Here is a 16,495-nt window from a genome sequence, read left to right as displayed (position 1 = left end):
CAGGTCATCTATTATTTTCCCCTCCCTTCCTCCATCCCCCGTCCGGTTCGAAAAAAGAAAAACGGTGAGATATATAGATAAACGAAAAAATAAAAAAAATAAAAAAATAAAAACAAACAAATCTGTACACCGATCACGCCAATCTGAACATCATACGTCGGTTTATCATTCTAATCACGATGTGTGTAATACAGGTAGGTAGATATTTTCGTACAGACAGCTGTCGCAGTCGATTTTTCGTTTTTCCAACCCCCCTATACATATATATGTATATACAGTATACATAATATATATATATATATATATATACATATATATAAAACACACATCTAGATGTACGTGAAAAGATATGTATGTAAATCGGCGACGATCGCGTCGATCCCTCGTTTCTAAATAACACTTTTTAACCCTTGTCTTGGCAGGGGGTGTAAAATCGCATGTCTCCCGCCGCCTTTCAAGGGACAAAAAAATGAACGGTATAACCTGTCGTCTGTCGACTTATGTCAGACTTAAGATCATATTTCATCCCGGCTATGATTTATTTTTATTATACTCGCGGATACGTAATGCGCGTATTGTAGATACGTCCAGGATCGATGTAAAAATAAGGTAGAGACTTTTTCGAATGCCTGATTGATCGAAAACTAGAGGGAACAAGCGGATTTATATATATATGGAGAGAAAAAAGAATAATATCAAATTTGAAATTTCGAACTAAAAATTCAGATTCGTGATTAACGATTTTAAGGCGTTTGGATTTTTTTTTATTTTTAACTACTGTAATGGATACACCGTTGCAAATTTTGGAAGTTTGATCTTGGATTCGTTATCGGTGACCCAAAAAACTTCCGCCTACGAATTTCTACCAAAATCGGAAAATTTGTAGATTTCTTTCCATCGTATTGGATCGCCATTTTGGATTTCGCAATCTGACTTCAGATTCGTGATCAGCCATCCAACGAACCAAGGAGTACCAATTTTCATCAAAATCCAAATGTTTTTAGTTTTTTTTTTTCAGCATATCGAATCCGCGAAATTTAAATTTTGCAAATCTGACCTTAGGTTCGTGATTAGTGACCGAAAAAACCTCACGGTATCAATTTTCATTCGTTCATTCTCAAGATATCTTCACTTTTACTTGAATTTTTGAAACCTTGTTACTTAAATAATTGAAAAAGCACCGAATGGATCAAATCCAAAATCCAATCAGTTCCAAGTTTGGAAAATTCGCGTCGTTTGATACCAAAATCATCGAAATCCTGTAACTCGTTACCAAAATATCGTCGTACAAAAAAATTGATGACATACGTCCATCCGAAAATAACTGGAGGTGATTTTCTAAACTTCAAAACGTGAAGATCCAGTGAATAAAGCTCAACTTTTTATTTTCGGGGTGGTTACAATAACTTTCTCCTTTCTCCGTTTCTCAACAGAGAAACTGGAAGTTGAAAAAAATATAACAGCGATTGATCCGCGTTTCAAATTCCGCGACGGGTTGATAAGAAGAATCTATTCCTGGATCGCGAAGCGACGAACCGCGCGTTTTCACCCTGCATGCGTGACTCGGGCTGCCGGTGCATAATGCAGCATTATTCTCGCCTGGTCGGTGCCACCCCTGCGAACCTCTGCCAAGCACAATGCACCCCTTGGAAGAGGCTGCCGACAGCCTTCCGCTCGGCTTGAAATGCGTTTCGCTGCGCTTGCCTGACTCAAATTATACCGCTGCTGCTGCTGCTCATAAAGACTACGAACGTAAATTATTCTCACCGTAGAGGGTGTGGATCGATTCGTTATCACAATCGCAAAATTAACTATACAGGATACAAAAAAAAATTTTTTCAAATGAGAAACAAATTTATTTTAAAGTTTAACACCACTCTGTTTTAGGAGCATGGAAACAGGGTAGGATTTCTTTTCGAAGAGTTTGTTTAAAACTTATTCATGTATGAAATAAAAATTTCAAATCGATCCAAGCAACGGTGTATGCCAAATAATCTGTCCTCCGATTGATTTCGATAAAAATTCGTTTAAAGTTATACGCTCCGAGACACTGTGCGGAAAAAAATCGAGAATTGAACAACGAGAGTTATTGTTTTCATGCCCCTAAAATGTTGTTTAAGTTGACAAAAAAAAAAAAATTCTAAATTGGCGTTACTCCTTGATGTATGAAAAAAACACTTTATCGGAAAAAGGCACGATTCCACACGTTTTCCTGCTGTGAAAATGACCGGACAGGATCGTTGAAAATTTTTAATACGTTAAACTCGCGAAGTATAATATCCTCGTCGATTCAATTACCGAATACCAAATGTTTGAACGACCGTACTTCAACACCCGGTGCAACAACTTCGGAACTCTCGTAGCTGCGGTCGATCGAAAAAATATATAGAGAATATAAATTCTCAGCGTGTGCAACGTCGCTCGATTTTTTAAACGCGAGTTACGACGAGGCTGGAATTTTTCAACTTTCACCAAGCATCCCCGCAATTCCGATCTCATCCGTCGAGCGAATCGATATCGGATATTTGATCGCTACTCCGATCTTCCTCAAATTCAAGAGGAGAATGTAAAATGGCTGTTCAAGTGGAATTTTTTTCAAACCAACTCGTCGAGCGGTTAAAGAAACAACCATATGCACCAAAGGAAAAAAAATCCAAACAGTTGTCATATTTTGTTTTTTTTTTTTGAATTTTTTTTGATGCAGGTACTTACGGAGTCTTTTAACTCTCCTCTTCAATTATTTGTATCCCCGTTAGCAAAAAAGTACCGACGTTAATTCCCAAGCTATATTTTAATGTCCATCGAGATATTGTGACCGATGAGAATGGATTTTCCGTGTTAAAAACGCACGTGGGTACCTCATTGGCCGACCATTCATGCGTCGCGTTTCGTCCCCCGAGATTGAGTGACTGAGTGAACGAGGATTAATTTTTTAACCCCGTGTTAAGCCCGTCAAACTTCACCCCTCGTATTAGGTCCGACAGAATTTTCGCCGACCCCGTTGTTTCGCCAAACTTGTGTTAAATACACAAACGTTCATTGCGAACCTCTCGTTCGGATCGTGTGTGTGTGTGATTTCAACAAATAACTCGATGCTGATGACTTTTGATAGAATATTACATAACATAATATATAAAAAGAAAATTTATTCGATTTATAACCGGTCATAACGTGTTGCAGAAAATTCTTTCCTGGATAAGAGAAAAAAATTTATTTCATTGAAATAAATTTCCTACCGATCAGATGAAAGATAATTTTCTCCCTTAGCTGCAACGAGTGAATTGTTATTTAATCCGTAGGTTCGTATTGAAATAATCATCAATGAACATTTATTACCCATTGAACAATCCTCAAGCATCGAGGGCGTCAGGTGTCTGATAAATCTCGTATCATGTGATAAAACACTGACAACTAGTAAGCAAGCGTACGAGCACAAAAACCAGTTACACTAGGCATTCGACCCCGAGCGAGGTTTAGCGAGCAAGGGTTTTAAAGCTAGTAGTAGATTATGTAACAGGGGAATAAAGTCGTAGATTAGCAAATGCGGGAAAAAAGTGTTACATACTTTTCTTCCCCCCTCAGGTCAGGGAAAAAAGTTAAGAGGGAATAATATGCTACTTTCGTCCCTCTTTTCAGTTCAAAAAAGTAAAGATTACGGTTAAGTCGGGAATAAAACTTTTTTTTTGTCTTCAACAAACGAAAAAGAATCTTTCTTTTCTGAGCCCACGGGTATTCGACGAAATTGTTTCAACCGTTGTGCAACCACTTTGCTCTTATCAATACAAGAAGATAGAGAGAAAAAGAGAGAATGTGAGAGAGGGGGAGGAGGGAGAGTGATGGGGAGGGGAGGGGAGGGAATGCAGATATATATATATATATAGGCACTGAGATCGCATCGATTCGCCGAGGCGAACGTGAATTCAATTGTACCTTTCATCGTATTTCTTCCCGTCGCTCTCTCCGTCTTTTCCCCCATATGCATTTCCTATACACTCCCCCATACACAGGAATATACATGTATGTATACTCGCAGCACACAAAACTACCCCTTTCTCTCTCTCTCTCTCACACTCTCTGTGTGTTCAGGGTATGGCGTGTCGGTTTTATCTCCTCATTCCCGTTCCGCAATTCAGTATCCCTGCTGGCTCATGCCGGGAATAGTGCCATGCGGTGCCTGTCTTCATCCCCCCCCCCCCCCCCCCAGTGAATTGAGGAATCGCCATCGCCACGCCTATATGTTCATTTTGAACCTCCGAATCCTAACAATAAAAACTTTTTACCAAATTCTTGATTCGTCTCAGCTTGTGTGATTGTTCGAATTTACTTGTTAGATTCATTTTCATATGAAGGAATGTTTTTTTGTTGTTTTTTTTTTTCTTATGTATTTTCCGTACACAAAGTACGCGTTTCTATGACGATCAAGTGAGTCTGCGATTGCGCATGCGCCGAGTACGGAAATGACCACTTTTAAGTCCTAGAAGTGAAAAGTGGTATTTTCTGCACTCCGCGCATGCGCTGTCGCGAAGAAATCTGACGTTACGCGACCCTAACCTCAATTTCGTACTTCGTGAAAGACGCGTGACATACTCTTGTTATAAAAAGAATCGTGCGCAACAAGGATGCAACGGTCTTTTCGCCTCGCGTATTTACAATATTCGTCTTCGGCTGACGTACGACTGATATCGAAAACTTAACCTCGGTTCGAAAATACCGAGTTTGCCTCCTTGTTACACAATATACTATTCTTGAGATTTTTTTTCTACGGTTCGTCGACTTTTTCCAAACCTCAGATTCGTCCTCGACAGATTTCATTCGTGCCGCGTGTAATCGAAAGCAAATTCACGTTTCGATAACGAGCCGAGCGTGGAAGGGCGAGGCGAGAGGATGGGGAGGTGAGGTTTCGCGAAACGTCTTACGAACGAACGAACGGAAAATGGAAGTGGGCGATGAGCTTTAAATCCCCCGGAGAGAAAATCGTCTCGAGGATGCTCGGCCAGATTACCGCTCAATTATCCGGGCGAGAAGCTTTTGTTCAGGAAGACAAACCGCCGCCGCCACTCGAGAAGGACGTACCTCGATCTCCACCGTGACCCAGAAGTAGTTCCTTAACCCACACCTACGCCTTCATCCCCCTTATGTATACCTTTCCACTCTCCACTTTCCACCTCTCCCACCTGCATTATCCACCGTCAAAGTTCGACGAGTGCGCTTGCCGTTGTTTTTTTTTTTTTTTCTTTTTCCACCCTTACCTCACTACCTCTAGAATCGTCACCTCGATTCAATTAATCCGGATAAAAATACGCGGTCCAGCTGATCCGAAACCAGACTGCACAGTTCGCGATCAGTTGTAAGTGCTGCTGCATCGATGAACGACGATGCAGCCGAGTTCGGTTCGGTTCACGGGATTTAATACCCTCGGCCACCTGACGGAATCTCACCGGTTCCAACGGGGGAATTTTACCACCCCGTCAACGGTATATAGCTCTCCCATTTAAAGCTCTCCGCCGCTTTCCACCCCCGAAATAAATCCGGGAATTACGAATTATTACATTCTTTGAAAGTTACAGATTCGAATTGGCGTATATTAAATACGTCCTGTAGTAATTTTTCTAAAAAAAAAACATGAAACGAAGACGGAGAAACAGTTTTTCCACCATACTTTTCATCGCCGTTGAAAAGTAAAGAGTCAAAAATCTGAAAATGATAAAACTCGACAGCCGAATATGAGAAAAGTTTTGAAGAAAAAAATTGGAAGAACAAAAGATTTATAAATTCGTTTTTAAATAAATATGTATAAACTTGGGAAAACGTGATCGTTTATTTAGAAAATGTAACGAGAAGGAAAAAGTGTACGAAAAATATCAATTCGAAGCTTTTACGTTAATTCTAATGTCAAAAATGCGATCCAATAATAACAATTTTTATTATATTCTTCCAACTATCCTTCGAAGTTGTGAAATCTTGGTCTTCTAATATGTGTAAAAAATATCGCCACATTTAACAAGATTTATCTGAATATTATCGGATTTTAGAAAACTGGGTGTTTTTTTAAAACTTTTTAAATGAAACTTCAAATAAGCCGGGTAGAAAAATCCTGAAGAAAAATTGCAATTGCATTTTTCGTCCTGTACCTACTTTCGTGCGAAAAATGACAAACCCAATCTGAGAAATCTGTCACGGAATGCCCCATACATACGTACTCGTAAACTCGTTGTGTGCGAAATGCGCTCTTTCCTTTTACGAAGTGTAACCAACCCCGACGATCGCTGCATGCAGAAGCGAATGCTAAGCCCGATGCGTTTCAAGCCATTGAAATCGCTTTGTGAGTACTTCACTACTAGCTGGCGGTGCATTTACATGTCGAGTATAAAGTACGATATTCCGCAAAGCGTCGCGCGTGGCATGTATGGTACTTTGTCGTGAGAAGAGCTTTAAACAGGGTTCGAAAGTGAAAACGGGAGAGAGAAAAAAAAAAAGAAGTTGGATCAAAATTGAAAGAATTATTGTACGCGCGTCGCGCACGATGTAGAAAAAGCTTTTACATCGGGAAAAAAGCTTTTCGTCTCCGAAACTTTCCGCAGAAGGGTTTCAATTAGAGGGGAACGAGGTCGAAAATGAATGGCTTTGTTATTTTATTTATTTTTTTTTTTTGTTTTTCTTTTTTTTTTCTCTTCTTCTGTTTTTAAAACACTCTTCCTCGCTCACTTGCCGCGCTATTCGCAGTCTCGAAGGTACAACCCTACTCTGTATTACGATTGGTTCGTGAATATACGTCATATATCATCATGCTGAACACGTACGTGTACGTACGTACAGATATGTATATATACTGCATATATCTAGGTACGCGTATAGGTACGAATATCATGTTTAATATACGACCGTGCTGGAATTTATGTTGAAAAGTTATGCAATTCCCCGGCGCAAGCTCACCTCTTCTCTCTCTCCGTCTCTCTCTCTCTCTCACTCACACTTTTACTCGCTCTTTCTCAGCAAACAGAAACGTCGAGCGGACAAAATTGCACAAGATTGTAGAAAAATATCCGTATTATTACATAATTGTTGGTTTAGAATTATTTCGCCGCGATGAAAATTGCGGAAATTTTAATCGGGGGGGAGAAAAATGAAATATTATTGCTTCGTGATTCCGTGAAAGTAGGTTTTTAGAATGATGTAAAAAAAAATGTGGACGAAAATTATAGAATAATAATTTGAAGCTCCGGGCTTTTCCGCAGTGAAATCCGATTCCGCCGATTTCGGCAATTTCTCCCTCGGCACAAATGCCAACATTTTTATAGGCGCACGCTTTGTTACAGGTGTACGTAAACCGTGCACGCAATAAGTTGCGCATTATACGGATATGATGTAGGGGAATTTTTATTGCACGAATTCGCGACTACATTTCACCCGTTCAGCCTGTCATGGAGAACCGGTTAATCTTCGCACGTATATTTCTTTACTCGCAATTTATGCTCCGGGCAAGCGTTGTTCCCGATGTTTACCCGAGTATATAAACCCTGGCATTATACGCTCGTACGCCAACAGGGATCGAGGAACAAACGAACGAATAAACGAAACGGTTTTAACCGATCGGGGTTTAAACCGCGTTGAATGATTCGCGGGGGTTGAAAATCCGCGAATTAGTCGTTTCAAGCATGAATTGCTGGGCATTGTGCGATTTTGCGAAAGGTTTTTTCCCTCCGCGCATGCGCAGATCGGAAAAGGGGGGCGAATCGCACGCCGCTGGCAAGACGAATTGTTCGACGTGGAATGCCTGCTTTCGCGAACTGCGAAAAAACTGCGTCGAATCGCGGCAAGCTGCGAGGAAGTTAGCCGGAGAGAGAGAAAGAGATGTTCGAACGGACGGGGTTGAAATTTGAGTCGGAATTTGATAAGATCCGGAAACTCCGAGGTCCGAATTTTTTCGTCGCGAAAGTTGAAGAAAAGACATCAAAGTTTCGAACGATCCGAAACCCGACGTTCCAAGTTCCAAAAGTGCAAAAATTAAAAAATTAGAAATTTTAAAACATCGAAATTTCGAACACTGAGAGAAATTTTTAGAATCAAACGCTTTCGGAAAGTTTCAAATTCGGAATTTCAACCCCGCCCCTGCTGGGAGGCTTTTACAGGATGCCTGATATCTCTGAAGCGTGCAACAAATTTCGTCGTCGAGAAGAAAGACTCGGCTGCATGCAAATCGTTGCAGCAGCGATTCTTTCCGCCACTCGAAACGTATTCATGGTATTGCCTGACACACCTGTCTTCGACGAGATCGTTGCTCGCCTTCCGTTTCCCTGATCCCTCGGGAATATCGAAGTTACCCCGAATTCCTCTGAATCTACGAATCCTTATCTTTCGGGAATTCTCTTATTTCCGACAGCGCTTGGATAAAATTTCAATTATCGTCCGATACAAGCAACAATATATAAAAATCAGGTGAAATTCGTTTCGTTACAATTTAATTACCGTCACAAATATTGTTCCAGTTAAAAGTAAACGTTGTACAAAATTTTATATCACAATTTGCAAGGCCAGTTATTTAATCCAACCTCCGTCTACTCGATGATCAAATTTTTTTCAATCGTCAATTTACCGCCAATTCAGCAACGTGAAATAATCGCGATAGTTGCAGAGAAACTAAAAAACTAAACGATAATTAAAAATTTCTCTCATTGTTGTAATTTTTCCTATTATTTGATTGTCAAAAATCCGCATTTCGGTTAGAATTCAAATTTTCATCGTCGTCGATACGTTCCAATTCTCCTGTTCAATTCCACATATTCTACACAAGTGTTCGAATATTCCGCGGCAAAGTTAACAGCGTAAAAAGTGCCTGTGCGTTATTTTTTCTTTTCGAGTTTCCGGCGTAAAGCTCGTTAATATCGCGTTCACATCGAGTATCATTAGCGCGGTTAGTTTCCACCGTTACGAGCATGGAAACCCGGATATTTCAGGGACGGGTAACCGTGCCTAGATACCTCGGCGCAACTATCAGGGGTTGAAAATCTGTTCCAGGTCCGAATGCGTTTCCAATAAGTCCCTCCGAGAGTCAAGGAGGACAAACACAAGTAAGTTCCGAGTTTCACTCCAGTCAGACCAGTCAACCGAATATATCCGAAAGGTGTTTCCCGAAATAACGCGATCACGGAATGGCATCAAGACCCGGGAAAAAGTTACCTACAATAACATCAACGTGCGATTTTTCTTTTCTCCCGTTGTGCGTGACGCTTGATTTTCACCTCTTTTTCTTATCCCGCCCGACGTCGTGATAAAAAAATAACGACAGCATCGATTCGGTGGGAAAAAATAACACCGACCTCCTTGTTTTCATTACTACACTATGCCCCGATAACGAGGGAAGAAGAGAAGCCGCGAGCCTCGATCTTAGGCGCCCGTTTTAAACTAACGAGGGTTAAGAAATGGGTTCATAAAAATTTCACCCCCACCATGATGTGCCCGTGCAGACCGCTGTCTATACACCCAACAGGAAGACGTATGCTCGGACCCGCGAAAGCCACCCCCCACCCCCCACCCCTTTGGAAGCCCGACTTAATATTAATGACTCAATACCACCCCACATATATATATATATATATATTTACGCATCATGCAGCCTACCGCGAGTCCCGAGCCATTTATTACGGTTGACTCGCCCCGGGCGACGGCTGAACTTTACTTTCCTCCTCCCTTTCCTTCTACCCCCCCCCCCCCCCCCCACCCCTCTTTCCACTTATTTATTTTCTCTTACTTCCCCCCCGACCGAATTCGGAGACGAGACACACGGGCAATGGGATGGAAACTCGTGGAACAGTCTCGTAAGAAGTTCTAGACGGACCCCCGAGGATCGGGGACCTTTTTCATGTCCCGCACGGGGAATTTGGATCGATGAAATTTGCGAATCTTATATGGGCGGACGCAAATGTCCGGTCCGTAAGTATCGCAGAGTTGTTGATGAAACGATTGATCGTGGTTTGTCTTTTTCTTTTCTCGCGTTTTTTTACACATTTTTCGAAATGTTTCAGGATCTTGTAATTCACCCCTGGGGATGGAGTCGGGGACCATTCCAGATTCCGCCGTCAACGCTTCCTCCTCGTACGTAACGAACGTCGGACCTCGATATGCTCGGTAAGTTGGCTCGGTCTGTTAGGTTAGCGTACCAGTTTTTTTGAAAAATCGTGGCCAAAATTGACATTTTTTTTTTTTTTGCATCCGTTTGATCCTTAGTTCTGAAATTATCAGAAAAATTAATTTTCTAGGGTTCAATCCTCTGGTGATTGGTTTTAGTCGTCGAGAAATTTACAATTTGTGTACCGTTATTTTATAATTTTTGAAAACGAATGGGTCAATAATTGGGTCTAAACGTGTCGGCAACTGGTACGCTTAACTTACACAGAGAATTTCTAACGACTGCACGGTCCGCCGAATCTGAGTAACAGATATGAAAATATGAAAAACGATGAAAAAGAAAATAGAAAAAAACGAAGTCCCAATCCGAATCTTGCGTGAAAATGTTTCGTTTCTTAAACCAACTGTCCTTTTTTTTTTTGTTCTTGTTTCATAAAAATCAAATTGGGTACTTTTCAGATAGGTTTAAAAAATTGGGCAGAGTCGAGTGATTGAAAAAAATGTCAAATTTTTTTCGAAGCTTTTCAAGGGTCTTACTAACGTAAGAAAAATCCTTGGTGAAATTAAAAAACGTCGTGTTCAACCGTTCAACAGAGTTGACATGGAATGCCCCATGTATAAAGGACCAAATAAATAGTTATAGAATAACGTGCATTATTGTGCTATATATATATGTATATATATATCGTGTTTTTTCATACCTCCAGTCCACTCCACTCGATCAAATTTCGCCCAAAGCTTTTCGACCCGCGACCATTCTTTCCATTCCTGTTTCATTCGTCCCGAAGTCGTTATTCATTTTTCTCTTTCTCTATCTCCGTCCCTTATTTTTATTTTTTTATTTTTTTTCTCTCTTCCTTGCTTTCGTTATTCTTTGTCCCTTCGTCCCCTTTATATTATGTTGTATACGTGTTTCTCTCTCTCTCTCTCTTTCTCTCTCAAATTCGAAACCGTATTAAATCGCATTCATTTGTCCCTGTATATTACAGCCGTCACTTTCTCATCCATTTTCAATTTTTCCGCGTGTGGTGGATTGAATTTTATTTTCGTTATTCACGGTATAATTATTCCCGTTATTTTATCGGGCTTAAATTATTGCGTATCACGTATGTGTAACAAGTTTACGTAACGAGAATGAGATGAGAGGGGAAAAACGATTCACGTGTCAAATCATATAAAGTTTCGAAAGAATTCACAGCGTGCAATTTATAACTTTAAGATTTACTTTCTGAATTCGATCAAATATATAAGAAATCGGATGATTAATTACGAAAGCACGAATCGTCGGGTATACTAGATCAAATATCCTGTAATCAACTACACTGAGAAAACTTTCATTTGTTACAGTAACTAGAAAAATTTGGTAAAACAGCAAATCGTTAAAAAAACTGTTTGAATTTTTTGGTAATTGAAACGCAAAATCCGTTTGGTCGGTTTGCTCTACTTTTTTAGTTAAACAAGGCTTCAACGTCAATTTATTATTACACGAGCAATAAATTTTCGCAACAGCTGCAAGAAAATATAGCAAAATCGATCGTAATTATAAAGAATAGTAACGGATACTAGACTTTCCGGTAACAGCTATAAAACTAATTTTCATTTTCTACCTAGAACTATACCAATTTTGATTTATTATATGTATCTAAAGATTCGGAAGTTCGTAATCGAATTTACAAGATAAACCATATAATAAATGACGCGCTGAATTTTAAAAAAATATTCTATGACTTAACGCACGAACATTTTTAGTCGGATTACCTAACATGGAATAACATCGTATTCGTCACGAAGCAAGAGGAACGAAAAAACGAAGTTATAAAAACAACAATCTTCAGACCTACCCCCCGAGCGTTTTGATAGTTCGAAAAAAACGAAACAATAATAAGATAACGAAGCTTTACGACTTCCGTTTGGTCTTCTCGCGGTTCGATTTCCTCCAAATAATTGCCGATTATGATTTCAGATTGCGAAAAGAGACAGCGGGGGGTGCCTGGTGCCCGAAAAGGCCGATCGAGGCGGATGTCCGGGAGTGGTTGCAGGTCGATTTCGTCGGCTCTCACGTCGTGACGGCGATCGAAACGCAGGGTCGTTACGACCACGGCAGAGGCCAGGAATACGTCGAGGAGTACACCCTCGAGTACTGGAGACCCGGGTTCGCCGAATGGCGGGAGTACCGGAAGTGGGACGGCCAAAAGGTTCGCCTCATTTTTATTTTCATCCAAAGCACGCGTTTCTCATTAATTCGCTCCGATATTCTTACGGTTTACAAAAATTCATCCTCGATCTGTACTGCTCGACTATCGAAAGCCACATTTCAAGCAATTTATTCGGCACGATTAGAGTGTTTTTTCAGTGGATCCTAAAATCAGTGATATTCCAGGTTCCAATCAATTTTTCGGTGTAGTTGCGTAAATTTTTCACTATAGTTTTGCCAAAATTGAATTCCGAAAATTCCCTTTTGTATGACAAAAATATCACTGATGAACTATTTTTTTTATATATATATATATATATATATAAATACAAAATATTTCCTCATTATACAATTTCAGTAAATTTCGGGTGCGATTTCAGTTTAACAAGTATTGGATAGAATTTCAGTCGGTAAAGAAATCTTTTCGATTTCAGTGTTGCTCTAGCGGTAAGGTCGAAAAATTTTAATTCGGTGATCTTTCTGCGTGACTTTGGTATGCCTTTAATGCAGTTGCAGTGAAAACAGGGTGTTAAAAAAATAAAACAAAAAAAGTTCTCAACTACACCGTGAAATCTAAGTGCAACTTCGGTTCAATTTCAGGGATACTTTGGCCGGTAGACAGTTGTATTTTTTAGCGTAACAAAGTTGAAGGCACACCGTGATTAGATCAATTTACATTTGCATCCCGTGGCATCGTTTGCCTCCCCCAACAAAGCCGTGGAAGAATCGACCGGCGAGTGTATTTTAATACTACAGGCGTTATTTATTGACTAATCTGCATGGAGGGCAATGAAGAGGCGAGCTTCCTTCTACGCGAAAGCTTCGCCTTTGCTCGAACGATTATCCTCAATATCCTGTATTAAGTCCAGGGGGAGAGTTTGCAGGTTCGGAAATATACAACGCCGGTGATATTATGCTTTATAAAGTCTAGCTTTGAACCTGTTCATTATATTAAAAACCGTCCTGAGGACTCGAGCGCCTCCTCGATCTATATCGAACACCCGCAACGCCGTTACGTCCTTTTTTTCTTTCATTACATTTAGACAGTATATTCTCCCGGCTCTCACTCTTCCTCTATTTTCCCCAGATATTGACAGGGAACACCGACACGGCCACAGTCGTTTCTCAGGAACTTCACCCGCCTATAATTGCCACAAAAATACGCCTGTTACCGCATTCGGTTCACAGGCGAACCGTTTGCCTTCGCATCGAGCTGAAGGGCTGCCCGGAGACCAGTAAGTCAGACGAAACCTTTTTACCACCCTTTATACCGACCTTCGCATTAATTATCGCTTGCAAATTTACATATTTCACTCTCCGAATTCCCTGCGACGATTCGCAGTGTTTAAAGTTACGTAGATAACGAACATTGAATCGCAGGAAAGTAAAAATCCGCTCGGTTATAAAATTTGTTTATTTTAACAGAAGTTTAAGAAAAAAAAAGACCCCTTTTTCTTCGTTGAGATGACATTGTATCCAAAACGTTGGACGATGCAAAGTTCTCTATTCGCAGAATCGTAGGTTTTGTTAAAGATGCCTCCAAATGGGGTAGTTAAATTTCTTCATCCTGGCGATAGTCACGCCCTCCCGGAAGTTGAAAGTGAAAAACGCGGTATGCGCTCGATTATATCGAAGTTATCGGAAAAACGTGACATGCCAGTCGGTTTCTGTGAACAGATAATGCGTCTGGTGTAATTCGAGAGCCAATTAAGAGGAGGGGGGATTTTAGAATCAGCGCGGATTCGTCGTAACCGCGTCTTAAGGCGGCGCCGAGGCAGACCGACATTTGCATAAACAATTTTTCGTCGGTCTGTACGAACGGCGGTCGGCACGATAGCTGGTCCCGGTTCTGGAGCGTTCCAGGTTCCACCGGCATAAGAAATAATCAGAGAGCGCGTGAGAACGAGAGTGGCAGATTTATGGCGGTCGTGCACGACACCCGGTTGGCTGAAATACGTTGAAGTCATCGCAAATGGCTCTTGAGGCTCCGACAGCGGCGCCCCGATTAATAAATCAAAAACCGATCGCGTTTACCCAATTTTAACAAGTACGAACAAGTTCCGACTCCTTACTGTGACCGTAATGCGGTCGTCCACCTTTTCCACCTCCTCTTCAATACCGAATGCCGCCTCGTAACACAGCATGCAGCGTCGTCGCGTGCCTTCGCAGATGAATTAATGCCCAGGCCGGTATTATAACGCCGGATTCCAAACACGACACGACACTTCGTCGTCCGGTGGTTTGTTCCATATCGAATGAATTATTGAGGTGGTCGGTTAGCCGAAAAGCTGTGCTTTTTATTAATTTCATTACGAGATGATCGCGCAATGAATATTCATCGAAAAATCTCTCAACTCTTTGATGGATACATTTTTTCTTGCGGTCCTCAGAGTTGCTGATTTCGAAAATAGGGTCAGATCTGAGAAATTTTTAGGATTAAAAATGGTGGATCAAATACGAGTGATTAGGATCGATTCTTGTATTTTTGGCCACCGTATTGGATCCGCTATCTTGAATTTTGAAATTCCGGGGCCGGATTCGTTTTCACCTATCCCGGAAACCCCCGGGCAACAAATTTCAACCGAGTTGGATCAATTTTTATATTTTGAGTCTACTATAATGGATCCGCTGTTTGGAAATTTGAAATTCTGACGTCAGATCCGTTTTTAACGACCTCAAAATCCGAAGATTATCGAGTTCCACTTTTCTAGTCCCCACAAACTTTCCACAATTACATTTAATCTGTGAAAACAGGCGGTTTCAACACTTTATAGCCCTTACTGTATTCGCGGAATCATCACAACCCCTCTTAAAACATCAACATTGACATCTTATAAGCCCAATTATGTAAAAAAAAATTGAGAAATAAAAGATACTGGACTTATAAGCAAAGACTTCAAGTCGCTTCAAGATTTGCTCAAGAATCTGATAGAAGACCCCTCCAATTTGGGGCTATACTCTATCTACGTATCGTTGTACAGTGACAAACTTGAGGACGGGTTCTTCTGCATTTGGGGTAAAAGAAACAACGTTGACAACCAAAATAGCGGTCCATTGCCGAAATTCGTAGGTGTTAACTTTCAGGCGGAGTTGTCAGCTACACCGTCCCCCAATCTCCGGTAACAGAACTTGAGGACACCTATTACGACGGGATAAAGCGACAGGGGAATCTCCTCGACGGTATCGGGCGGCTAATGGACGGAGAGGTTGGAGCCGACGACTACAGGATTGACACCGGCTACGGAAAAGGTACAATAAAATTGAAGGTTGGAAGGGAAAGTTAGGTAGTGGAGACTGTTTTTTCGCTCCTCCACCTTCGTCTCATTGTCAGCTCTGTCAAGTAGCTGAAAACTTCACCCTTGCATTGCGCGCACCGCTGAAACGGGCTGTTATAAGTATACGCGAAAAGACGGTTGGAATGTTTTACACTGGGGATCTGGGTCCGTGGATAGTATGCACCATACATCCACCCCTCGACATTTGCGCGGATACTAAATTCTACCGGGTAATGATTCATCTTCAGGTACGGGATGGGTTGCCTGGATGAGCGATTCCTTTACCGAGAACTTCCTCGAGCTCGTCTTTCAGTTTGACGATATCAGGATCTTTCACGCCGTCCACTTATACGCCAACAACTACTTCTCACGCGACGTCCAGGTACGTTGATCATCGTCTACCTTCTTCTCCAAATCACGACGCGACATTCTACTGTAGGAATATGTATCGACGAAATTATGGCAGGTCTTCGCCAAGGCGGATGTCTGGTTCAGCATTGGTGGTCAAGCCTACCAGGGTCGACCCATTTCCTACTCCTACATGCCCGACACCGTGCTCGAAAACGCCAGGAACGTAACGATCGGTCTCCACGGTAAAACCGGTCGATTCGTCAAGCTCCAGCTACACTTCGCAAGCCGATGGATCATGATTAGCGAGGTCGTCTTCGAGACCTGTAAGTTTACCACTTGGTCCTCATCGTCGGATGCAATTAGCTGCACAGCATCCAAGGTACACATCTCTCATCGCGATTGCGTTACGGAGTCGAACGGCAGCTCCACATATAGATAGATAGATAGATATATAATGTTTAAAACGCCCATGGCATTGTTGGACAAGAATTAGAAACACAAGTAAAGCGGTAAGAAAAAAATTAACAAGAGGTGAAACGAATAGTTGGGT

General features: G+C 41.3%; 1 protein-coding gene across 2 annotated transcripts in view; it reads left to right on the top strand.

The window, feature by feature from the left end:
* Positions 1 to 16,495, top strand: part of LOC124297921 (discoidin domain-containing receptor 2-like) — a 37,124-nt gene that overhangs the window by 12,346 nt on the left and 8,283 nt on the right. The window contains exons 3-8 of one of the 2 annotated variants that reach the window (XM_046749329.1): positions 10,023 to 10,125; positions 12,089 to 12,320; positions 13,407 to 13,554; positions 15,404 to 15,568; positions 15,843 to 15,976; positions 16,061 to 16,268. In XM_046749329.1, the coding sequence (XP_046605285.1) occupies positions 10,023 to 10,125; positions 12,089 to 12,320; positions 13,407 to 13,554; positions 15,404 to 15,568; positions 15,843 to 15,976; positions 16,061 to 16,268 (990 nt within the window). The remainder of the gene's footprint in view (positions 1 to 10,022; positions 10,126 to 12,088; positions 12,321 to 13,406; positions 13,555 to 15,403; positions 15,569 to 15,842; positions 15,977 to 16,060; positions 16,269 to 16,495) is intronic. The other variant, XM_046749330.1, reaches the window with a different exon arrangement.

The sequence above is a fragment of the Neodiprion virginianus genome, chromosome 2 (assembly GCF_021901495.1).
Source record: "Neodiprion virginianus isolate iyNeoVirg1 chromosome 2, iyNeoVirg1.1, whole genome shotgun sequence".
NCBI classification, from domain to species: domain Eukaryota; kingdom Metazoa; phylum Arthropoda; class Insecta; order Hymenoptera; family Diprionidae; genus Neodiprion; species Neodiprion virginianus.
Note: the sequence above shows the minus strand (reverse complement) of the source record. Positions and strands in the feature narration are given on the sequence as shown.